The sequence below is a fragment of the Eulemur rufifrons genome, chromosome 8 (assembly GCF_041146395.1).
Source record: "Eulemur rufifrons isolate Redbay chromosome 8, OSU_ERuf_1, whole genome shotgun sequence".
Classification (NCBI taxonomy): Eukaryota; Metazoa; Chordata; class Mammalia; order Primates; family Lemuridae; genus Eulemur; species Eulemur rufifrons.
Window position 1 is genome coordinate 25,128,878 of NC_090990.1, and position 25,952 is coordinate 25,154,829.

General features: G+C 37.6%; 1 protein-coding gene across 1 annotated transcript in view; it reads left to right on the forward strand.

Moving 5' to 3' along the window:
• The window catches only part of LOC138389362 (protein argonaute-3), a 106,372-nt gene extending 80,880 nt beyond the window's left edge, over positions 1-25,492 (forward strand). Inside the window, exons 13-19 of the mRNA XM_069477667.1 lie at positions 9,071-9,230; positions 10,844-10,934; positions 13,423-13,617; positions 14,740-14,874; positions 17,686-17,787; positions 24,471-24,670; positions 25,207-25,492. Of these exons, the coding sequence (XP_069333768.1) occupies positions 9,071-9,230; positions 10,844-10,934; positions 13,423-13,617; positions 14,740-14,874; positions 17,686-17,787; positions 24,471-24,670; positions 25,207-25,315 (992 nt within the window). The 3' untranslated portion in view covers positions 25,316-25,492. The remainder of the gene's footprint in view (positions 1-9,070; positions 9,231-10,843; positions 10,935-13,422; positions 13,618-14,739; positions 14,875-17,685; positions 17,788-24,470; positions 24,671-25,206) is intronic.
• The last annotated feature ends 460 nt before the right edge of the window (positions 25,493-25,952 follow it).

Below are 25,952 nucleotides of genomic sequence, written 5' to 3' on the forward strand. Positions count from 1 at the left end.
CAAATGAGCTCCAAATCAAAACCAGGTTCCCTGGTTCCACTCAACCTTATGTTTTCCACTCAAGATCTCCAAACAAATCCAAGAGGAAGGTCTGAAAACCTACCCCAAATAGGTGGAATCAAGGGTTTCGGTGTTCATACCAGGGAACTTATTCAGACAAATGGCCATGGCACCTGGACATTTTTCAAATTTTTTTTCCTTAACTCAGTTCAGGTTTGGGGGGCCATGGGGAGATAGGAGTTCCCTGGATATAAACAGGCTTTGGCAGCAGCTGGGATGATCCCTTACTCTCTTACACCGGAAAGACATTGTTCCTACTGGCTTGACCTGGGGCTGCTCCCTGCCTCTTTAGTCATAGGGTCCTGTTTCACCAGGGCACTGATGGGCCCACCCAGGGGTGCCAAATTTTGTTACTGAAAGTTCAGCACTTGACCCGAGGCCATATCAGAAGAACCAGGACAAATGGTTTGAGGAGCAGGAAAGGGAGGTTTATTAATTTGTGGGCCAATCAGGAGGATGGAAACTCCTATTGTGTCTTAAAGTGCCATTGTCCTATCTATAAGCAGAAATGCAGAGCTTTTAAAGGGGGGATTTCAGCTTCAGGCTATTGCTGTCCAACTATAGTTGATAGTCCTGATCCATCCCATATCCAGTGAAGACAATCTGGTGACCTCTGCCCTGGACAATTTTGTTGAGCCATCTCCTGTGGTACAAAGAACAAAGGACACTCCCCTGCCCCTCTGATTACTGGCCTTGGGCGGGAATGCAGGTTTTAATTCCCAAAAAGAGTAGGGGAGGTTTTAAAGAGAAGACTTTTAAAACATTTTATTTTTTTTTAGGCCTTTCCCTCTGTTACAGTGCAATTCAGTAACATTAAGTACATTTACATTGTTATGCAACCATTACCGCCATTCATCCATTTCCAGAACATTTTTATCCCAAACTGAAGTTCTTTACCTATTAAACAATAATTCCTTATCCTGCCTCCTCCTAACCCCTGAAAAGCACTGTCTACTTTCTGTCGCTATGAATTTGACTATTCTAGGTACCTCATATAAGTGAATCATATGTATTTGCCATTTGTGACTTGTTTATTTCATTTAGTATAGTATCTTCAAGGATTCATGTTATAGTATGTGTCAGAATTTTCTTCATTTTTCAGGCTGAATAATATTCCATTGTATGTATATACTACATTTTGTTTATCCATTCATCTATTGATAGTCTTTTGGGTTGCTTCCACATTTTAGCTATTGTGAATAATGCTGCTGTAAACATGGGTATACAAATATCTCTTCACAACCCTGGTTTCAGCTTTTTTGGGTATACATTCAGAAACAGCATTGCCATATCATATGTTAATTCTATTTTTAATATTTTGAGAAACTACCATATTGTTTTCCACAGCAGCAGTACCATTTTACATGCTCACCAACAGTGCACAAGGGTTCCAAATTCTCCACATCCTTGCTAACACTTGTTATTTTCTCTTGTTTTTGTTTTGTTTCTTTGTTTTGTAATAGCCATCCGAATGGTTGTGAAGTGGTATCTCATTGTGGTTTTGATTTGTTTTTATAATGATTAGTGATGTTGAGCGTTTTTTCATGTGTTTATGGGCGATTTGTTTATTTTCTTTGGAGAAATGTATATTCAAATCCTTTGCCCACTTTTTCACCAGGTTTGTGTTTTTGTTGAGTTGTAAGAGTTCTTTATTTTTTATTTATTTATTTTTTTTGAGACAGAGTCTCACTCTGTTGCCCAGGCTAGAGTGCCATGGCATCAGCCTAGCTCACAGCAACCTCAAATTCCTGGGCTCAAGCAATCCTTCTACCTCAGCCTCCCGAGTAGCTGGGACTACAGGCATGTGCCACCATGCCCAGCTAATTTTTTCTATATAGTTTCAGTTGTCCTCTAATTTCTTTCTATTTTCTTTAGTAGAGATGGGGTCTCGCTCTTGCTCAGGCTGGTCTCAAACTCCTGAGCTCAAACGATCCTCCCGCCTCGGCCTCCCAGAGTGCTAGGATTATAGGTGTGAGCTACCGCGCCCGGCTTCTTTATGTATTTTGAATATCAATCTCTTATCAGATATGTAATATGAAGATATTTTCTCCTATTCTGTGAGTTGCCGTTTCACTCTGTTGATAGCATCTTTTGATACACAAAAGTTTTAATTTTGATGAAGTCCAGTTTTTTATTATTGTTGCCTTTACTTTTGATGTCATATTTAAGAAACCATTGCCAAATCCAATGTCATAAAGCTTTTCCTCTTATGTTTTCATCTAAAAGCTTTATAGTTTTAACTTTTATGTTTATGTCTTTGATCCATTTTGAGTTAATTTTTCTATGTGTGTAAGATAAAGGCCCAACTTCATTCTTTTGCATGTGGATATCCAGTTTTCCTGACACCATTTGTTTAAATGACTGTCCTTTTCCCACTGAATGGTCTTGGCACCGTTGTTGAAAACCAATTGACCAATGTGCTACTGGTTTCTATCTGGGCTCTCTATTGTATTCCATTGGTCTATATGACTATTTTTATGCCAGAAGTACACTGTTCTGATTACTATGGCTTTATAATAAGTTTTGAAATCAAGAATTATACGTCCTACAACTTAGTTCATGTTCAAGATTGTTTAGGCTATTTAGGGTCCCTTGAAATTCATAAGAATTTTACGTTATTTTTCTAATTCTGTAAAAATTTCCATTGGGATTTTGATAGGGATTACATTTAATCTGTAGATCACTTTGGGTAGTTTTGTCATCTTAACGATATTAAGTCTTCGTATCCATGTGCAGGTGATGTCTTTCTATATATTTAAGGTTTTTTTTAGTTTCTTCAGCAATGTTTTGCTTTAGTATACAAATCTTACGCCTCCTTATTTAAATTTATTCCTTAGTTTTTTATTCTTTTTGATGCTTTTGTAAATGGAATTGTTTTCTTAATTTCCTTTTCATATTGTTCATTGCCAGTATATAGAAATAGAACTCATCTTTCCTACATGGATTTTGAATCTTGTAGCTTTGCTGAATTTGTTTAGTAGCTCTAACAGGTTTTTTTGGTGATTTCTTTAGAGTTTTCTACATATCAGATCATGTCATCTTCAAGCAGAGATAATTTAACTTCTTCCTTTCCTGTTTGAATTCTTTTATTTCTTTTCCTTTCCTGATTGCTCTGGTTAAAACTTCCAGTACTGTGTTGAATAGGAGTGGTAAAAGTGGGCTTCCTTGACTTGTTCCTATGTTAGGGAAAAACTTTAGTTTTTTTGCCATTGAGTATGGTGTTTGCTCTGTGTTTTTCATATGTGGCTTTTATCATGTTGAGGAAGTTCCCTTTTCTTCCTAGTTTGTTGAGTCTCTACTTTTAGAGGATAATTTTACTGGATACAGAATTCTAGGATGGGGGGGTTTCTTTCAACTCTTTAATTTCATTTTATTCTCTTCTTGCTTTCAAAATGGTTTCTGATGAAAAATCCAATGTAATTCTTATCTTTGTTCCTAAGATTCTTTTTACTCTCTTTCAAGATTTTTTTTTGTCTTTTTTTTTTTTTTTTTTTTTTTGCACTTTGAATATGCTATACCTACGATAGAGTTTTTGAAGGGTTTGGGGGTTTTGTTTGTTTCTTTGTTCATGACAGTCTTTCATCCAGGCTGGCATGCAGTGGCATGATCACAGCTCACTGCAACCTCCATCTCCTGAGCTCAAGCAATCCTCACCACTCAGCCTCCCAGAATGCTAGGATTTCAGGTGTGAGCCACCAGGCCAGCTGCATTTTTATTTTTTATCCTGCTTGATGTTCTTTGAGATTTCTGGATCTTTGATTTGGTGTTGCTCACTAATTTTGGAAAATTCTCAGCCATTTGTAATGGTTTTTTTTGTTTGTTTGTTTTTGTTTTTGGTCTCCCCTCCCAACCCTCCATTTTTACTTTATTTAAAGTAAATAAAGTTTTTTCTGCCCCTTTCTCCTTCTTCTCCTCCTGGTATTCTCATTGTATATATGTTAAACCTTTTGTAATTATCCCACATTTCTTGGATATTCTGTTCTGAGTTGGGGGAAGGGTTCATTCTTTTTATTCTCTTTGCATTTCAATTTGGAAAGCTTCTATTGACATATCTTCAAGTTCACTGATTGTTTCCTGAGCTGTGTCTGGTCTAGTGAAAGGCATTTTTCATTTCTGTTGCAATGTTTTTGATTTCTAACATTTCCTTTTGATTCTTTCTTTGAGTTTCCATCCCTCTGCTTTCATTAGCTATCTGTTCTTGCATGTTTTCTGCTTTTTCCATTAGAATTCTTTTTTTTTTTTTTTGTTGAGACAGAGTCTCACTTTGTTGCCCAGGCTAGAGTGAGTGCCGTGGCATCAGCTTAGCTCACAGCAACCTCCTACTCCTCGGCTTAAGTGATCCTACTGCCTCAGCCTCCCGAGTAGCTGGGACTACAGGCATGCGCCACTATGCCCGGCTAATTTTTTCTATATAGATTTTTAGTTGTCCATATAATGTCTTTCCATTTTTAGTAGAGACGGGGTCTCGCTCAGGCTGGTCTCGAACTCCTGACCTTGAGCAATCCACCCGCCTCGGCTTCCCAGAGTGCTAGGATTACAGGCGTGAGCCACCGCGCCCGGCCATTAGAATTCTTAACATCTAATTTTAGTTATTTTTAATTCTCTGACAATTCTAAAATCTGTCTCCTATCTGAGTGTGGTTCTGATGCAGGCTTTGTCTCTTCAGGTTGTGTTTTTTTCTTGCCTTTTAGCATGCCTTATAATTTTCTTTATTACAGCTTTTCACACTGTATCTAGTAACAGAAACTGAGGTAATCAGGCTTCTAGTATGGAGTTTGATTGATTGATTGTTTGTGATAGGATCTTGCTCTATTTCCCCAGTTGGAATGCAGTAGTGTCATCATAGCTTATTGCAACCTCCAACTCCTGGGCTTAAGTGATCCTTCTGCCTCAGCCACCCAAGTAGCTAAGACTACAGGTGCATGCCACTATGCCTGGCAATTTTTTTTTGTGGAGATGGGGTCTTACTGTGTTGCCCAGGGTAGTCTTAAACTCTTGGCCTCAAGTTCCTGCTTCAGCCTCCCAAAGTACTGGGATTACAGCACCTGGCTGAAGTTTCATCTACTCTGGCTAGGAGCTAGGCTGTGTTTAATGTTTGCTGTAGTCATAGGTTCCAGAAGGTTGAGTTTCTCCTAGTTTCCTTTTTTTCTCTCCTCTCTTGTTGTTATGGCATTTCTCTAAGAAGTCTTTCTTGCATCTCTCAGTTATAATCCACTGTTACTATACTGGAGCCTTGTTGATGTGGTGGTTAGCTGTTGGAGAGAGGAAGTGTTCTACAATCTTATGATTAAATCTCAGGGAGTTTTTCTTTATTTGAGTCCCTGCTTGTGACCTTCAGAAGTGCTTCTTAGCCTTTTTTTCCCTCCTCTTAGATGAAATAGGAAAGGTAGATGGAACTGGAATTATTTAATTGCTCTTACCCCAGTCAGATAAGGCATTGGTAAAGTCATTTCCCTTGGGGTCAGGTCTTAATTAAGGAAATTTTTCTGGGCGTATTTCAAAATGCGTACTTTTCCTGTCCCTGCTTGAGATTTTTCTCTGACTCTTCAAGGTAAAAACCTGGTGGGGTTCCTGGTAAAACCCGTGAAAGTGTGGGTGCCTAAGACTGGGCCTCCAGGAATTTTTAATTCTCAAACTACTCCACACTCAGCCATGACTTACAAGCACTTTACTTGTCAGAGGTATAACCAAAGTCCAGGGTGATCTTTGTAAAACATAAGTCTGATTTTAGCCCCTTCCCTATGTCAACAAAAAGTAACCCGAGGTCTTCATAAATTTAGAGAGCAGACTTTATTTCTTATAAAGGGTTACAACTTGTAGGCTGGGAATAGGCCTCTTCCCAAAACCAGAGGCAGGCACTTTGAAGAAGGAAGAGTGAGAGACAGGACTTTATTCCAGAAGAGTTGACCATGTGTACATATTCGACAGTTTACAGGAGGAGCTATGAATATTCACGAAGGGGGGGTCACATCCATGCAGGTTGCATGAACATGCATGTTACATGTGACCCATGTTCTTTGGGGTGGAGACTTAATGTTTAAATGTATTATAATTAGACCCCATATGTCAAAAGGTGAAGCAGGTACAGGAAGGCACTCAAGTGTGCAGCTTCTGTAAACCAGCCAGAACCAGTCCATGATCTGTGGTCTCTTCTTCTTTTTTTTTTTGAAATAAGGTCTCACTCTGTTGCCCAGACTGGAGTGCAGTGACCTCATCATAGCTCACTGCAGCCTTGAACTCTGGGGCTCCAATGACCCTCCTACCACAGCCTCCCTAGTAGCTAAGACGACAGTCGTGTCGTGTCGTGTGCAGTTGTGTGCTGCTACACCAAGCTAATTTTTCTTTTTTTTTTTTTTTTTTTTTTGAGACAGAGTCTCACTCTGTTGCCCAGGCTAGAGTGAGTGCCATGGCGTTAGCCTAGCTCACAGCAACCTCAAACTCCTGAGCTCAAGCGATCCTCCTGTCTCAGCCTCCCGAGTAGCTGGGACTACAGGCATGCGCCACCATGCCCGGCTAATTTTTTTTCTATATATATTTTTAGCTGTCCATATAATTTCTTTCTATTTTTAGTAGAGATGGGGTCTCGCTCTTGCTCAGGCTGGTCTCGAACTCCTGAGCTCAAACGATCCGCCCACCTCGGCCTCCCAGAGTGCTAGGATTACAGGCGTGAGCCACCGTGCCCGGCCTAATTTTTCTAATTTTTATAGAAACAGGGTCTCACTCTTGCTCAGGCTGGTCTCGAACTCCTGGCCTGAAGCAATCCTCTCACCTCAGCCTCCCAAAGTGCTAGGATTACAGATATGAGCCACCATGCCCATCCTATGATCTCTCATCAGGAAAAAGTTAACTGAAATCAGTTTCTTGTCCACTGAAAGCTATATTTATGGCCGTGGAATAGGAGGGTAAGTCATTCAGTCAGTGTCTGGTGGTTGATAAGCTGCAGTTGTTTTAATATTGCTTATCTTCAGGCCAATACTTATATAGCTGCTAGAAAAAAAGAAAAACCTCGAAGCAGTTAGAACATGGTTTATTCTTTAAGTGTAGGTGTGCATTACTTAACCCTTGCCTGGCATGGCCTTAGGTCTCATTTATAATTTGATATCTTATTGCTACAAAGAGTCTGTTTTGTCAGTCTTATGATCTCTATCTTAACGTTAACGCTGGTCAGTTGTGTGTAAACTGCAAAAGGCAGTGTTTATAAGGCGATCTGTCTGACCTCCCATTGTGTCATGGCTGGGAACTCAGTTTTTTAAGGTTTTTTTGGTGTCCCCTTAGGCAATAGGGGATCTGTTTAGTGGTTAGGGGGCTTAGGATTTCATTATTAATTCTCACCTCTCACACCTACTTCAGTAGTTTTTCTATCTTCCAAAGGTTTACATGTCCAAATCCATGGCTTCCTCCCTCTTCAGGATTCATTTTGTTTTGTGTTCTTTTCTCCAAAGGGATTCCAAGTTCCCCAAGTTCCAAGAGGACTGTTCATCCTCTTCCTTATACTTGTATCACCTCTCGTACTCCACTTTCCACCCTTCACCAAGTAAATGTACTGTCTTCATTTGAATTCTAGTGTAGCCATTCTTTCCTTGGGAAAGTTTTTTCTGACCTCCCTGACAAGATCAAATTCTTTCTTATTGTCTCATAGCACCTTATAACTCTTCTTTATATTACTTTCACAATTCTAAAGTTAAATTTGAGCAGTTATTTAATGCCCATTTAGCTACACTATAAACTCTGTGAGGACAAGAATAATGTCTCTGTTGACTCACCATTGTATGTACAGAGCTTGGCACCGTGCTGGTGTATATTAGATGCTCATTAAAATTTTGTTGGATAGGGCAACGTATGTAACCTGCAACTCTGTATCCCCTATAACAATAAGATGAAATAAATAAATAAATAATTTTGTTGGATAGGCCGGGGCACAGTGGCTCACGCCTGTAATCCTAGCACTCTGGGAGGCCGAGGCAGGTGGATCGCTCGAGGTCAGGAGTTCGAGACCAGCCTGAGCAAGAGCAAGACCCCATCTCTACTAAAAATAGAAAGAAATTATCTGGCCAACTAAAATATATATTAAAAAAAAAAGAAAAAAAAATTTTGTTGGATGACTGAATTAGCCTTTTTGAAAGACAGTTTGTCAGTATCATATAAAAATGTTTAATATATGTACCTTCCAACCCCTCAATTTTATTTATAGAAATTTACCCTGAAGATATACAACAAACAATAATATAGAAGGATATTATTCATAGCATTGTTAGAAATAATGACAACTGGGGATACCTAAAAATATATCAGTGTATGACAGGTTAGATACATTGTGGCATTTGAAAACAGAAAAACTGCTGCTGTTACAAATAATAAGGGCAATCTGTATATGGAGATTGAGAACCATACTGTATTATTAAGTGAAAATGACAAGTTGGAAAACAGAATGTTTAGCATGTTGCTAGTTTTGATTTTAAAATGTTTTCCATGTATTTTATATACAAGTTATGTACACTGAAACCTTTATAGTAGTTACAGTGGCAGAGAAGGGTAAAGGAACAGGGACCTTTTATTCTTTACAATTATGTTATAATACTTCTGCATTTTAAATTGAAGATAGAATAGGATTGAAAGCTCTAAGTATACTGTGATTATAAGTGCATTAAAATAATATAAATGAGAAAATTACTGGAAGAGAATACACTAAATTAACAAGAGATTATGTATATTTTTCTCATGCTTTTTCAGTTATTTTGGTTATACTGTTTTTATGATGGTAAAAATAAAGTTTTTTACACAAAAAAGGAAACAACTGGAAAAATTATCACTAAATAAATACTCAAGCTAATCTACAAGGCAATATACTTCAAATTTTAACAGCGTCATTTTAGTATTGTATTGGTGTAATTTTGGATGCCCTGTAAATATAATGATATATTTCAAGAGGGAAACATAGTAGTTTTATTTTCAGTAAATGAACTTATTTCAGATTTTTTTCTGACTAGAGATATGTACATTTGTTCCATAGCGGAGGTGAAACGTGTAGGAGATACGCTTTTGGGAATGGCTACACAATGTGTTCAAGTCAAGAATGTAATAAAAACATCTCCTCAAACTCTCTCAAACTTGTGCCTAAAGATAAATGTTAAACTCGGAGGAATCAATAATATTCTTGTACCTCATCAAAGGTAAAAAAAAGCTAATCACTTTTCAAAATAGTCATTATTTTTATATCTTCATTTGCCTATATATGGCCATATCTAACTACTATAAGATCTGTGTGAGAGACAACTTTAATGATGTCTGCCATGGGAGATATGTAGACATTTTGGCAAAAAATTAAAATAGTTTGGACTAGATCTTTCCCCCAGTTTTCCTTTAATATGCCTAGCCAGCAAGTATTGAGAATTTTATTTCTCACTGGAGAGCCCAGCTTGAAGAATTTTCTCTGTATTTGAAGTCATCTTCAACCTGGTTTCATGAGGCTGCTCACTTACGTAGAATGTGAAGGAGGAAAGAAGGAGTTGATGGGGTCAACACCCCCTCTATAATCAGTGAAACACCATGTTGCTATTAGATTACCCTCTTTAGAACTAGAGTTCTTTGGAAATATGAAACATCATCACCTAGAAACAGGAAGTAGCTAATTATACAGGTCACTGGGGAAGAAGCTGTTTTTCAGAGGATTGAACAACAGATTTCCTTTTAATAGTTGAAGCAGTTAGGGCTGAAAAAAACTAAGCATCTTGACCATTATGTACCACAAATAAGCATTAGAATAAGGATTGACCCATGTATGTTTGACACTAAAGTCCTTTTTTTTTCCTGTTTTTCCATGCAACCTCTACTTCCTATCTCTGTTAAATATGAAATCCATAATGAGGTGACTATAGAATTTTATCAAGTCCAAGAACTTAGAGACAGTCTTTTGAATCTTAAAGGATATGGTTTTAAAATAAAAGGAAATACTTTATGACTATTAAATAGATGCTACTCAAATTTACACTTTTGGCAAGAGTAGTAGCCTCTCAAAATCCCTTCTAGTCTAAAGTTTAATGATTCCTTTTCTCCTTGAGAGATTACAAAGGCTTGAAATGTAAGTAGATTTTAAAAGATTGATAAAAGTTGGTGGATTAATATGAGGAAGTTTATCATTTTGTGCCTATTATGGAGAACACTGGCATAAGTTGCCCTTTGCAACCACCAGCACTACTGCTTAAGACAAAAAGAACTGCTCTAAGACTTTGGCTATAGACCCAGCTTTTACTTCATTGACTGGAGATTTGTGAGTTAAGAAGATAAAGCAGTCAATAAATAGTTCAGGCCGGCCGGGCGCGGTGGCTCACGCCTGTAATCCTAGCACTCTGGGAGGCCGAGGCGGGAGAATCACTTGAGCTCAGGAGTTCCAGACCAGCCTGAGCAAGAGCAAGACCCTGTGTCTACTAAAAATAGAAAGAAATTATCTGGACAACTAAAAGTATATAGAAAAAATTAGCCGGGCATGGTGGTGCATGCCTGTAGTCCCAGCTACTCAGGAGGCTGAGGCAGAAGGATTGCTTGAGCCCAGGAGTTTGACGTTGCTGTGAGCTAGGCTGACGCCACAGCACTCACTCTAGCCCGGGCAACAGAGCGAGACCCTGTCTCAAAAAAAAAAAAAAAAATAGTTCAGGCCCATGAAATTGTCTAAATAGGACTTCCTCCGTGCTGTCATTAACTTACAATTGTGTTGCCATTGTGTGAAACATATAAATGGATAATGAAAAAAATGAAATATCTAACCGTTCTAAAAATTGTGTTTAAGACCTTCTGTGTTCCAGCAACCAGTGATCTTTTTGGGAGCAGATGTTACACATCCACCTGCTGGTGATGGAAAGAAGCCTTCTATTGCTGCTGTGAGTGTTATTAGGCATTTTCTAATTTTCTTTGTAGCCAACTTCCATGAATGTTCTTTGGAATTTTTGTTTGTTTGCTTATTTTTGAGATGGGGTCTTGCTCTGTTGCCAGGGCTAGAGTGCAATGGCGTCATCATAGGTCACTTGCTGTAACCTCAAACTCCTGGGCTCAGGCAATCCTCCTGCCTCAGCCTCTTGAGTAGCTGGGACTACAGGTATGGCTAATACTACCACGCCTGGCTAATTTTTGTATTTTTTGTAGAGACAGGGTCTCCCTCTTGCTCAGGCTGGTCTCAAACTCCCAGCCTCAAGCAATCCTCCCATGATGGGCTCCCAAAGTGCTAGGACTATAGGCGTGAGCCACCATGCCCAGCCTCTGAATTCTTTATTTTATACTGCTTCCCCTTCTTTTAACATCTGCCTTTATATCTTTGCCCACCTCTATATTTGTAACCTTTCTGTGTCAGTTTAATTATATTTCTTATAAACTTAAGAAAGCTTGATGCTATTTTGCCCATTTTGAAAATCTCTTGATTTTAACAAATGTCAGCATTTTGAAAATGACAACATATTTTAGGCATACTTAATAAACTTCAGAAGTTAAACTATAAGAATTTTTATATTTTTTCTATTATCCATTATAATCTTTATATAAATTTTAAGTTTTAATTTGATAAATCTTATCCTTCAAAATAATAATTAAAATTTTCACTTCAGGATTCAAAAGCTATTTTAATTAGTGAAGAAAATTTATTTTTATCCATTAATAAATTATATTGCTTTGTATTCTTAATGTTATGCATGAATTGTTTCCATTTCAAGTGTCCTAGTTGTAGTGTTGAGCCATCTCTGATATTCATAAAAATGTTCCTACAGAAGATAAAATGATAAAGAAATTCAAAAGACTTACCTTAGATTTGCTACTTTGGAGTCATTTTCCAAGAAAGTTTAAGCATATTTTAATTCTTTTGAACTTCTGGTAGTCGTTGCCCTTTTCTGCTAAATCCATTTCTACCAAATACCCACTTTCTTTTATGGTTAGCAAAAGTCTTGTAAATAGAATTTATTACTTGATTGTTTTTGCTATATGGCTTCTACTCCCAAGAACTTACAGAGTAGTGTGAGAAACAAATATAAGTAATAAATGTCACATAATATAATAGGTACTGCCATGATGGTAAGGTAAATTAAAATTTAGATTACACAAACCTGGTATGTTTTGGGAATGTTGAGAAATACAGGGAATTAGAATGTAGTCTAGCACGCTGTGCAGCTAGTAAGCTTTAGTAAGGCATTTTGTGCTATCAGAGGGTTTTGGATTTATTCTTTAGTAGTGAGATATCTTTCAAGGGAAAGAAATGGTCACAGTTCCATTTTTGAAGCATCACTTTGGTATAGACTACCCTAGAAGAAAGAGAGCCTGGAGGCAGACTGACCAACCTAGGCTCTGATCAGAATGATGTTATAAGTTCATGCTTTGAGGTTTTTCTCTCCTCCAAAGACATAACAATATTAAACAAGACACAGAAAGAGGAAATTAAGATAACTAGTCTCAAAACCAAGATTAACTTCTCTGAGGACCAGATACAGAACACAGATACGTCACAGTAAGACTGAGGATAGATTCAGGCCTCTGGTCTAGGATACTGCAGTAAGAGACAGAAAATTCTGATTTTAAAATTTATGAAGCGGCCGGGCGCGGTGGCTCACGCCTGTAATCCTAGCACTCTGGGAGGCCGAGGTGGGCGGATCGTTTGAGCTCAGGAGTTCGAGACCAGCCTGAGCAAGAGCGAGACCCCACCTCTACTAAAAATAGAAAGAAATCATATGGACAGCTAAAAATATATATATCGAAAAAAAAAAAATTAGCCGGGCATGGTGGTGCATGCCTGTAGTCCCAACTACTCGGGAGGCTGAGACAGGAGGATCCCTTGAGCTCAGGAGTTTGAGGTTGCTGTGAGCTAGGCTGACGCCACGGCACTCACTCTAGCCTGGGCAACAAAGTGAGACTCTGTCTCAAAAAAAAAAAAAAAAAAAAAAAAAAAAAAGTAAAATTTATGAAGCATAACAGTTTTAAGATGATGCTGAAGTCTTAAGTATGGCTTATGAGATGGGTTGCTAACGTGGAAGAGATACAAAGAGAAATCAGTGGTTTGAATTGGTCAACTTTTTTACTTATTTCCTTTCTCTTATTCTCTTTATGCACCTTTTTTTAATCTTTTTCTTGCCTCACTAATCTTTAATTCTACCAACAACACATAGAATCTAATTGTTAAATATAAAGTTCAGCCTACTTATAGGAAAATATTAATAGTTTTTGACCCTATATGGGTCTTTTATTCTGTTCTTCACTGGGAATTACCAATTTTTATTACTCTCAAAGTAAACAGAGATAAACAGTAAGGTTATAGTAAAATTAAAATGTAAATGAAATCTATGTAGTTTTAATTATCTTAATTTCTTTTTTTCTTTACTTTTCCCAACCTAGGTTGTAGGTAGCATGGATGCCCACCCAAGCAGATACTGTGCCACAGTAAGAGTTCAGAGACCCCGGCAGGAGATCATTCAGGACTTGGCCTCTATGGTCCGGGAACTTCTCATTCAGTTTTATAAGTCAACTCGGTTCAAACCTACTCGTATCATCTTTTACCGGGATGGTGTTTCAGAAGGACAGTTTAGGCAGGTTGGTTGCCTAGAATCTCATCAGACTACAGTTAAATCAGATACTGTGTTTATGGTATGGTGTCTATTCCTAGTTAAAAGCCTTAAGTTGATTGTTTCCAAGATCAAAATTTGATGCTTCATGAGATTTTTTCCTTTTTTTCCCCCCCCTTCTTAGAGACAGGGTCTTGCTCTGCTGTCCAGGCTGGAATGCAGTGGTGTGATCGTAGCCACTGCAGCCTCGAACTCCTGGGCTCAGGTGATCCTCCTGCCTCAGCTTCCAAGTAGCTAGGACTACAGGTGCATGCCACCACGACTGGATAATTTTTTCATTTTTTGTAGAGATGCAGTCTTGCTGTGTTGCCCAGGCTGGTCTCAAATTCCTGGCCTCAAGCGATCCTCCTATCTCAGCCTCTCAAAGTGCTAGGATTATAGGCATGAACTGCCACACCCGATCTCTTTGGTTTTTTTTTCTTTTTTTTTTTTTTTTTGAGGCAGAGTCTCACTCTGTTGCCCGGACTAGAGTGCCATGGCGTCAGCCTAGCTCACAGCAACCTCAAACTCCTGGGCTCAAGCAATCCTTGTGGCTCAGCCTCCCAAGTAGCTGGGACTACAGGCATGTGCCACCATGCCCGGCTGACTTTTTCTATATATTTTTAGTTGTCCAGCTAGTTTCTTTCTATTTTTAGTAGACACGGGGTCTTGCTTCTGCTCAGGCTGGTCTCGAACTCCTGAGCTGAAACGATCCTCCCACCTCAGCCTCCCAGAGTGCTAGGATTACAGGCATGAGCCACTGTGCCGAGCCCTCTTTGGGTTTTTGAAAAGAATTATTATTCTCTGGTTTGGGGGCTACAAGTTTCATATGTATCTATTAAAGCAAGTTTGTTAATTTTATTACTCAAATCTTCTGTATCTTAGCCTGGATTTTCTCTTTTTAAGTGTTCATTATGGATGTGTAAGCCTCGATTGCTAAGACCACGCTCTGATAATAGTTAAAATGGAATAGAGAAGTATAGTTATTATAGCTGTAGAGTGATGAAATTAAGAAATCCTGCAACTAAATCATTATCTTACTTTGAAATATGTAAAAGCAAATAGCTGACTATATTGAGTCTTTCCATTTCATCTTCTCTCCACTTCATAGGTATTATATTATGAACTACTAGCAATTCGAGAAGCCTGCATCAGTTTGGAGAAAGACTATCAACCTGGAATAACCTACATTGTAGTTCAGAAGAGACATCACACTCGATTATTTTGTGCTGATAGGACAGAAAGGGTAATCTCACATCTGTTGTAATGATATTTAAAAGCCAAGTTTATCCAACATAGTTCATAGAGCACTTAACAAGGACCCTCTGCCAACAACAGTGTTTCTAGTATGTAGTAGCAGATTTCAACAATTAGATTATATAAGTATAGAAGCATCAGAACAGGATACTTATTACTTTTTAGCTTTCTAGAATTTCTGTAATGCTCCAAATGTTGAAAATCCCATTCTGCTTTTTTGTGGTAAAGAAACTCATAGTTTTAAAATTGTTCTCTCTTTTACTCGTAGTTTCCTTGTATGTTCAGGGAAAAAAGGTACATTGTCTTTTAAAAATTAGGTTTTTTAAAAAAGTGGAAGTTTGTACAAACTAACTTTTATACCATGCTTCCTTTAAAATTCACAGAATTATTTTCTGCATTTTATAATGTGAATATATGTTTTTATAATTAGGAAGGAAAGGGAAGTATAAATACCTAGAGAAATGTGTCATCTTATGTGTGTACAGCATAGGCAAGTGTAGCAATCTTGCTGTCATTTTCAGTGCCCTGATCCCATCTGCCCCCATTATGCAAATCTTGGAGCAGAGAAATCTGAGAGTAACAAGTGTCAGTGTCCCCTTGATAGAAAGAGCAGTGTCTTGTCTTTGGTATATATACTCACTGTGTACCTTTGGGCAAACAACTTACATCTCTGTGCCTGTTTCCTTCTCAGTAAGATTGGATAATATTAAGATCTGCCTTGTTTGGCTTGTTGGGAGAATTAAATAAAATATGTAATGTACTTAAAATGGTGCTTGTCACACTATTTTAGCTAGTTGTAGGGTGGTGGTGATAGTGGCAGTAATAGAGAAGAAGAAATATTAATAGCAGACATTGTTCTAAGTATTGTTTATAAGTTTAATTGATTTAATCCTCAAAAACAACACTGAGATAGTTATTATTATCATCTCATCTTGTTCATGAGGAAGTTGGCACACAGAAGTTAAATAACCTCCCAAGGTTACAAAGCTCGTGATTAGCAGAGGTAGTACTCAAACTCAGGCAATCTAGCTCCAAAGTGCTCTTAACCACTATGCTATACCACCTTTCTAATAGCAAGAGTAATAGTTTCCTTATGGCCTCTGGATTGTTAAAGGCCTTTGCCCCCAAATTACTACATACGTTTCTATACCTAGAAAACCAATGCTTTCTTCAAAAGTAGGATTAGGAAAACATAAGTTAGATTTAGTGATTTAATATCTGCTATTTAGTTGTGCCACTCATTTGTTTGCTTTTCTTTCACCTTTGCTCTAAATACTGCTACCAATAATAGATGGGAGATGATTACAGATGAGGAAACAGAGGTACAACAAAGTAAAATATCATGCCCTTAACACAATTACCAACTGTTGGCAGCATTCTGCTGTCTGTCTAAATAGAGTACAACTTTTTGTTTGTATTAATTAGATTTGTGTTGATAATTTATTAGAGTTAAGATTTTTTTAAGACTAGGCATAATTGAGTAGATTATGAGCTGTTTTCTTTGTTTTGTGCTTGGCAAAAGCTAACGGCTTGGTCCACACAGCTGTAATTCAAGCTATTACCTGATAGTACTCCATTACATGGCAGAAATAATGTCTGAGTCAATAAAATAGTTTCTGACTTGCTACCCTTGTAAACCTAGACTTACAGTTAAGGATTTTAAATGTATTGGGGATAAGGAGGTGAAGGTAGGTATAATAAGAATTTTTAAGTATCTTATTGGGAGCTTTGCATCATCCAGAATTTTGAATCATTTTAGTGACATCATCTCCACTCAGAAAATCATGGTGTCTGTTCTCTTCCAAGATGTTGAAACTGATAGTATGAAATAAAAGGAATAGCGCCTTTGCAGTCATTTCATTGTTTTAATCCCAGTTCTGTCCTTTATTGTGCGCTGTTGTTAAATTATTTTATAATCCTGAGTCTTAGTTTCCCTCAACAAATGGGAATAATACCTAACTTGCAGGATTGTTATCTCAGGATTTAGAAATAATGTATTTAGGCCAGGCGCGGTGGCTCATGCATGTAATTCTGGGAGGCCGAGGCAGGAGGATCGCTGGAGGTCAGGAGTTTGAGACCAGCCTGAGCAATAGCGACACCCTGTCTCTACTAAAATTAGAAAGAAATTATCCGGACAACTAAAAATCTTTATAGAAAAAATTAGCCGGGCATAGTGGCGCATGCCTATAGTCCCAGCTATTCGGGAGGCTGAGGCAGAAGGATTGCTTGAGCCCAGGAGTTTGAGGTTGCTGTGAGCTGGGCTGACACCACAGCATTCTAGCCTAGGCAACAGAGCGAGACTCTGTCTCAAAAAAAAAAAAAAAAGAAATAATGTATTTAAAGTGCCTGATGTATAAATGGTTAACAAATGGTGACTATTAATGTTATCATCAACATTCTTTCTCCATAAACATACAGTTTTCTCCAAGAAAAATGCTAAATTTCATAAATTACACATTCAAGAGTACCTGTCATACACAGGTACCATAAATTGGGAACACTTAAAGTTAACTTAAAAATTTTTTTTTAAATTTCTTCCACCCACATTGGGATCAACTACCACCTAAGCAATAGTAGAGATTATATAATGCTTTGTTATTTACCAACACTCACTTTCAGCAACATTTGAGAATCGGAAACAGGACCTGCATAAGGTCTGCTCTTAATGACTGCATAAGTAATACTTTAGGCTGCAACTAATGAAACATGGGATCAGCCTGTATATTTATATATTTTTTGAAAGTGCTTTCAGATAAAATTTTTACCTTTTTCTTGTTTGTTTAAACTTTGATAAATCTAGGTTGGAAGAAGTGGCAATATCCCAGCTGGAACAACAGTTGATACAGACATTACACACCCATATGAGTTTGATTTTTACCTCTGTAGCCATGCTGGAATACAGGTAAGTGAACATTTTGGGTAAAATATTTTAATTCAAGAACTTCCATTCTTAGGTGTATTTTTTAAATCTCAGAAAAAGGAGAAAGAAATACTCTTCTCTGTTTCCACATGAAATTAGATGAAACTTTCAGTAAATAACCTTTTCCTTATCTTGAGAGGAGCTTAGGGACTTATTTTTATGAAAATACCAGAATATAAGTAGTTTAACAGAACAAATCTCCCCAAAATGGGCCCTTAATTTAACCTAAAACTTTACAATGAAGAAATTAAGAAGGCAATTTTAAAATTTCTTGAAATAAATTAAAATAGAAACACAGCATAACAAAATCCATGGGATACAGCAAAAGCAGTAGTAAGAGGGAAGTTTATACTAATAAACCCCCATATCAAAAAAGCAGAAAGATTTCAAATAAACCACCAAACAATGTATCATAAGGAACTAGAAAAGCAAGAACAAACCAAACCCCAAATTACTAGAAGGAAAGAAATAATAAAGGCTAGAGAGGAAATAAATGAAATTGAGACTAAAAAAAAATTACAAAAGATCAATGAAATGGAAATTTGGTTTTTTGAAAAGATAAAATTGACAAACCTTTAGCTATATTAACCAAGAAAAAACACAAAAGACCCAAATAAATAAAATCAGAAATTAATAAGGAGACATTACAACTGATACCACAGAAATACAAAGGATCATTAGAGATTATTGCAAACAACTACATGCCAGCAAATTGGAAAACCTAGTGGAAATGCATAAATTCCTGGACACGTACAATCTACCAAGATTGAACCAAGAAGAAATAGAAAGCCTAAACAGATCAGTTACGAATAACAAGATTGAATCTGTAATAAAAATCTCCTGTCAAAGCAAAGCTCAGGACCCAATGGCTTCATTGCTGAATTCTACCAAACATTTAAAGAACTAATACCAGTTCTTCTCAAACTCTTCCAAATAATTGAAGAGGAGGGAATTCTTCCAAACTCATTCTCCAAGGCCAGTATGTTAGCCTGATAACAAAGTAGACAAGGACACACACACACACACACACAAAAATAAACTATAGGCCAATAGCCCTAATGAACATAGACATAAAAATCATTAACAAAATACTAGCAAACTGAATCTAGTGGCAAATTTAAAAGATCACTCACCATGATCAAGTGGGATTCAACCTGGGGATGGTTCAACATATGGAAATCAATAAATGTGCACCAGGTACGGTGGCTCACACCTGTAGTCCCAGCTACAAGGGAGGCTGAGGCAAAAAAATTGTTTGAGCCCAGGAGTTCCGAGGCACCAGTGAGTGATGGTCATGCCACTGCACTCCAGCCTGGTTGATACAGTGAAACACTGTCTCTAAAAATAAACAAATTTTAAAATAAGCATAATTAGAACAAAGGACAAAAACCATATGATCATCTCAATAGATGTAGAAAAAGCATTTAATAAAATTGAACATCCCTTCATGATAAAAACTCTCAACAAATTACGTATAGAAGGAAAGGCCATAAATGACAAACCTATAGCCAACAGCACACTGGATGGGAAAAAGCTGAAAGCTTTTCCTCTAACATATAGAACAAGACAAGCATGCCCACTTTCACCTCTTTTATTCAATATAGTACTAGAAGTCCTAGCCAGAGCAATTAGACAAGAGAAAGAAATAAAGAGGGCCGGGTGCGGAGGCTCACGCCTGTAATCCTAGCACTCTGGGAGGCCGAGGTGGGTGGATCGCTCCAGGTCAAGAGTTCGAGACCAGCCTGAGCAAGAGCGAGACCCCGTCTCTACTAAAAAAATAGAAAGAAATTATCTGGCCAACTAAAAATATGTATAGAAAAAATTAGCCAAGCATGGTGGCACATGCCTGTAGTCCCAGCTACTTGGAAGGCTGAGGCAGTAGGATCGCTTGAGCCCAGGAGTTTGAGGTTGCTGTGAGCTAGGCTGACGCCACGGCACTCACTCTATCCCGGGCAACAGAGCGAGACTCTGTCTCAAAAAAAAGAAAAGAAATAAAGAAGATCCAACTTGGAAAGGAGAAAGTCACATTGTCCCTGTTTTCAGACAACCTGATCTTATATATAGAAAACCCTATGGCCGGGCGCGGTGGCTCACGCCTGTAATCCTAGCACTTTGGGAGGCCGAGGAGGGTGGATCGCTCGAGGTCAGGAGTTCGAGACCAGCCTGAGCAAGAGCGAGACCCCGTCTCTACTAAAGATAGAAAGAAATTATACGGACAACTAAAAATCTATATAGAAAAAATTAGCCGGGCATAGTGGCTCATGCCTGTAGTCCCAGCTACTGGGGAGGCTGAGGCAGTAGGATCACTTAAGCCAGGAGTCTGAGGTTGCTGTGAGCTAAGCTGACGCCACGGCACTCACTCTAGCCTGGGCAACAAAGTGAGACTCTGTCTCAACAAAAAAAAAAAAACAAAAAAAAAAAACCCTAAATACTTCACCAAAAAACTCTTAAAACTGATAAATTCAGTGAAGTTTCAGAATACAAAATCAACATACAAAAATTAGTAATGTTTCTTTTTTTTTTTTTTTTAATTTTTTTCACCTACACCATGAGCTAGAGAAAATTAGTGTTTCTGTACACCAACAATGAACTAGCAGAAATAGAAATCAAGGAAGCAACGTTATTTACAATAGCTACCAAGAAAAAACCTAGGAATAAACTTAACCAAGGAGGTGAAAGATCTCTACAAAGAAAACTATAAGGGGGGGAGGGCAAGGGCAATATACGTAACCTGAACTTTTGTACCCCTGTAATATGCTGAAATAAAAGAATTTATAAAAAAAAAAAAACTATAAAGCACTGATGAAAGAAATTGAAGAGGTCACAAAAAAAAGGAAAGATATCCCATGTTCTTCTCTTCATGAAATGAAAGAATTAATATTGTAAAAATATCATACTACCAAAAGCAATCTTCAGATTCAGTGTAATTCCTATCAAAATACCAATGACATTTTTCACAGAAATAGAAAAACCAATCCTAAAATATGTATGGAATCGCAAAAAAACCCCAAATAGCCAAAGCAGTTTCAAGCAAAAAGAACAAAGCTAGAGGCATCACACTACCAGACTTCAAAAGATACTACAAAGCTATAGTAACCAAAACAGCATGATGCTGACATAAAACAGACACACAAACCAATGGAATAGAATAAAGAACCCAGATATAAATCCATATATTTACAGCCAACTGATTTTCAACAAAAGGTGCCAAGAACATTCATTGGGGAAGGGATAGTCTCTTCAATAAATGGTGTTGGAAAAACTGAATATCCTATGCACAAAATGAAACTAGATCCCTGTCTCTCACCATATATAAAAATCAACCCAGGCCAGGCATGGTGGCTCATGCCTCTAATCCCAGCATTTAAGGAGGCTGAGGCAGGAGGATTGCTTGAGGCCAAGAGTTTGAGACTAGCCTGGGCACAATAGCAAGACCCCCATCTCTCCAAAAATATTTTAAAAATTAGCCAGACATGGTGGTACACACCTGTAGTCTCAACTACTTGGAAGGCTGAGGCAGGAGGATCACTTGAGCCCAGGAGTTCTTGGTTAAAATGGGCTATGATCGTGCTACACTGCACTGTAGCCTGGGCAACAGAGAAACCAAAGACCCAAAACTATGAAACTACCAGAAGAAAACATAGGGGAAATTCTTCAGGACATTGGTCTAGGCAAAGATTTTATCGAAAAGACCTCAAACCAATCAACAGCATGAAGAGACAACCTACAGAGTGGGAGAAAATGTTTGCAAACTATTCATTTGACAAGTGATTAATAGCCAGGATATACAAGGAATTCAAACAACTCAATAGGAAAAAGACAAATAAATTGATTTAAAAATGGACAAATAAGCTGAATAGACATCTTTCAAAAGAAGACATACAGATGACCAACAGGTTTATGAAAAAATGTTCAGTATCACTAATCAGGGAAATGCAAATCAAAACCACAGTGAGGCTGGGCATGGTGGCTCACACCTGTTATCCTAGCACTTTGGGAGGCTGAGGCAGGAGGATTGCTTTTGGCCAGGAGTTTAAGAGCAGCCTGAGTAAGAGCAAGACCTGTCTCTACAAAAAATAGAAAATTTAGCCAGGGATGGTGGCATGCACCTGTCATATCAGCTACTCGGGAGGCTGAGACAGGAGGATCATTTGAGCTCAGGAGTTTGAGGTTGCAGTGAGCTATGATGACATCACTGCATTCTAGCCCAGGTGACAGAGCAAGACCTTATCTTAAAAAAAAGAAAAAAAAACCATAATGAGATATCATCTCATCCCAGTTAGAATGGCTGTTATCAAAAAGACAAAGAATAGCAAATGCTGGTGAGGATGCAGAGAAAGGGAAACTGTTATACACTGTTGGTGGGAATGTCCATTAGTACAGCCATTATGGAAAACAGTGTAGAGATTCCACAAAAAAAAACTAAAAATAGAACTACTGTATGATCCAGAGATCCCACTACTGGGTATATTTCCAAAGGAAAAGAAATCAGTATGTCAAAAGAGATATTTGCACTTCCATGTTTATGCAGCACTATTCACAATAGCCAAGATATGGAAACAATCTAAGTGTCCATCAACAGATGAATGAATAAAGAAAATGTGGTATATATAATGGAATACTGTCCAGCCATAAAAAAGAATGAAATCCTGTCATTCACAGCAACACAGATGAGCCTAGAGGACATTAAGTGAAATAAGCCAGTCACAGAAAGATAAATACTTCATGATCTCATTCATACGTGGAAGCTATAAAAGTTGATCTCCTAGAAGTAGAGACTAGAGTAATAGTTCCTAGAGGTGGGGAAGGGTATGAGGGGAGGGGGGATAGCCAAAGATTGGTTAACAGATACAAAGTTACATTCAGATAGGAGGAATAAGTTCTAGTATTCTATAGTACTGTAGGGTGACTATAATTAACAAATTATTGTATATTTTCAGAAGCTAAGAGAGCAGATTTGGAATTTTCCCAGCACAAAAAAAGGATAAATATTTGAGGTGATGTGCTATTTACAGTAATTTGATCACTATACATCATACACATTTATCAAAATATCACATTATATCACATAAATATGTATAATTATTGTTTTAATTAAAAATAATAAAAGCCATAAAAAGTTGATAGTACCTTCCAGGGATAAAACCTATGTGACTAGAGTACATGTATTAACCTAATGTTTTCCTCCATATTTCCTAAGGAATTCTACTACTGTGGCTTTTTTTTTTTTTTTTTAGACTGGTTCTCACTCTGTTTCCTAGGCTAGAGTACAGTGGCATCATCATAGCTCACTGCAACCTCAAACTCCTGGGCTCAAGTGATCCACCTACCTCAGCCTCTCAAAGTGATAAGATTACAGGCATGAGCCACCACACCTGGCCTACTGTGACTTTTTAATAAATATCACAGAGGAGAAAAGAAAAGATTATCTGTTCAAATACGTTTTGGAAATGCTATTCAACAGGTTTTTTATTCTAGAACTTTTGGAGACTGTTGATACGCAAATGGTCATTGTGAATCTTCAAGATAGGAATATTTCTCCAGCATATCTAACCAGAAACTTTAGGGAACAGTTTTCCTTTGAGACACTAATTTGAAACTTCTGCTCTAGTGAGCAAATAACCAGAATATTTTACAGTGAGTAAAGACTGTTCTTTATATATCTTCCCAGCTTTATTTGAATTTTCAAACTTCTCTGAGATCAAAATAGGAGTCCTGTTTTTTACCAGCTAAAATTAAAAACCCCAGTCATTTCTAACCATATAAATTGGTTGTTTTGTTTTTGTTTTTGTTTTGAGACGAGGTCTCACTCTGTCATCTGGGCTAAAGTGCAGTGGCGAGATGATAGCTCACTGCAACCTCAAACTCCTGGGCTCAAGTGATCTTCCTCAGCCTCCCAAGGAGCTAGGAATACAGGCACATACCACCATGCCCAGATAATTTTTTTTATTTTTTGTAGAGATGGGATCTCACTGTGTTGCCCAGACTGGTTTCTAACTCCTGGCCTCAAGTGACCTCCCTCCTCAGCCTCTCAAAGTGCTCGAATTATAGGCATGAGCCACCTAACCTGACTGAAGTTTATTTTTTCTGATCACTACTTTTAACTTTACCAGTAACAGATCCTTTAACACATACTGGCCAAATTCCATAACTTCTTAACACTTTTAGTTATTTTACTAGTGTTTACAGTTCAGTCCCATTCTCCAACTCCCAATTGTATTTTGAGGTAAAATTCCCATGCAGTCTTAAGATATTTGGCCTTTTGTGCCTGGTTTATTTCACTTAGCGTAATGTCTTCAAGGTTCATCCGTGTTGTAGTATGTGTCAAAATTTTCTTTTTCAGGCTGAATAATATTCCACTGTGTGTATATACCACATTTTGTTTATCCACTCATCCATGGAGGGACACTTGAGTTGCTTCCCTTTTTTGGTTGTTATGCATAATGCTGCTTTGAGCATAGACTCCTTTTAGACATCTATTTGAGTCCCTGCTTTCACTCCTTTTCGGTATATAAGCAGAATCAACTAAAATTTTTTAATTGATTATTGAAATAGAATATGTTTTACTAATGTAAAAAGTTATTTTTTACATAACTTGGTTTGTGCTGAATATATATTTAAAAGTTTAAAGATCAACAGAATATGCCATTGCCTTCTCTGTATAGGGTACCAGCCGTCCTTCACACTATCATGTTTTATGGGATGATAACTGCTTTACTGCAGATGAACTTCAGCTGCTAACTTACCAGCTCTGCCACACTTACGTACGCTGTACACGATCTGTGTCTATACCTGCACCAGCGTATTACGCTCACCTGGTGGCATTCAGAGCCAGATATCATCTCGTGGACAAAGAACATGACAGGTAATATAAAAGCATAACAAACGTAGATTCTCACCCAAATATGGTCTGCATATTAGAATTTTCTTGGGAGTTTCTTTAAGCATTTCCCTGTAAGTATGTGCCTGTTTGCCATAAAGTACTGCCACTTAGAATTAAAGTTTTGCAAGTTATTAGAGGAGTCAGTGATCTGTACGAAAAGTGATAATAGTCAGAACTGACTGCCCAAGAAGGTTTTCTATTGAAATATGCTATCTAGGCTCAGTAATAGAATGATATAGTGATTTATTTGTTTGCCAAATTAATTCAAAGGAGAGGTTATTGGTAATAATAAAAGCGATACATCTATAGAGACAAAATGATATCATGTCTGGGATTTGCTTCAGAATTAATCCTTGGGAGGTTAGAGAAGTAAAACAAAATTGGCCTTGAGTTAGTTCATTATGCCAGTCTCTATACTTTAATATTTTTGAAATTTTCTACAAGAAAGCATATTTTTTCAGAATTATTACATCAGAATAGAATGTTTGTTTTTGTCTTCATTGCCACTTCTCTTACAGTGCTGAAGGAAGTCACGTTTCAGGACAAAGCAACGGGCGAGATCCACAAGCTCTTGCCAAGGCTGTACAGATTCACCAAGATACCTTACGCACAATGTACTTTGCTTAAAAAGTCTAAGTATAGTCTCTGAGGGGAAGAACTGAAAGATGAATCAACATACAACGTATGTTTCCAGTGGAGTCAGTTGAGTAGGGATACCTCTAGCCATACAGAAACCAACACTGTGTGGGGGCCAGGGTCTGATCCTTATGTTGATACAAGGAAGATTGTTTACTTCATCAAGGAACACAGCATAATTATGCAATATGAAACCAGCCAACTGCTTTTTGTGCGGTCTCCTGTAGGAAGTATCGCAGTTGTTTTGTTTTCATTTCTTGTAGTCTAACCCTTTTAATGCCTTTACCTCAAGTTGCTTGGCAGCACAACTATCTTTGCAAAAAAAGTAAAGAAAAAGTAAATGATGGTTTAAAAAATACACACCTACATGAATAATCAAAGTGATTGTTCACAATTAAGTGTGCAAAAAAATTAATGTGCATTCATATATTCTTGTAAAAGGTGTCTGTATTTTTTAAATATATACATGCATACTTCATATGCATATATATCTGATCTGGATTGATAATAGATATATATGTGTCTGTGTATATATTTTATAATTCATTCCATTGGGGAACTTTCTTTCCCTTTTAATCTCCCCTCACTGCCACCTTTATTTCTCTCTCTACCTTCCTTGCCTTCATCA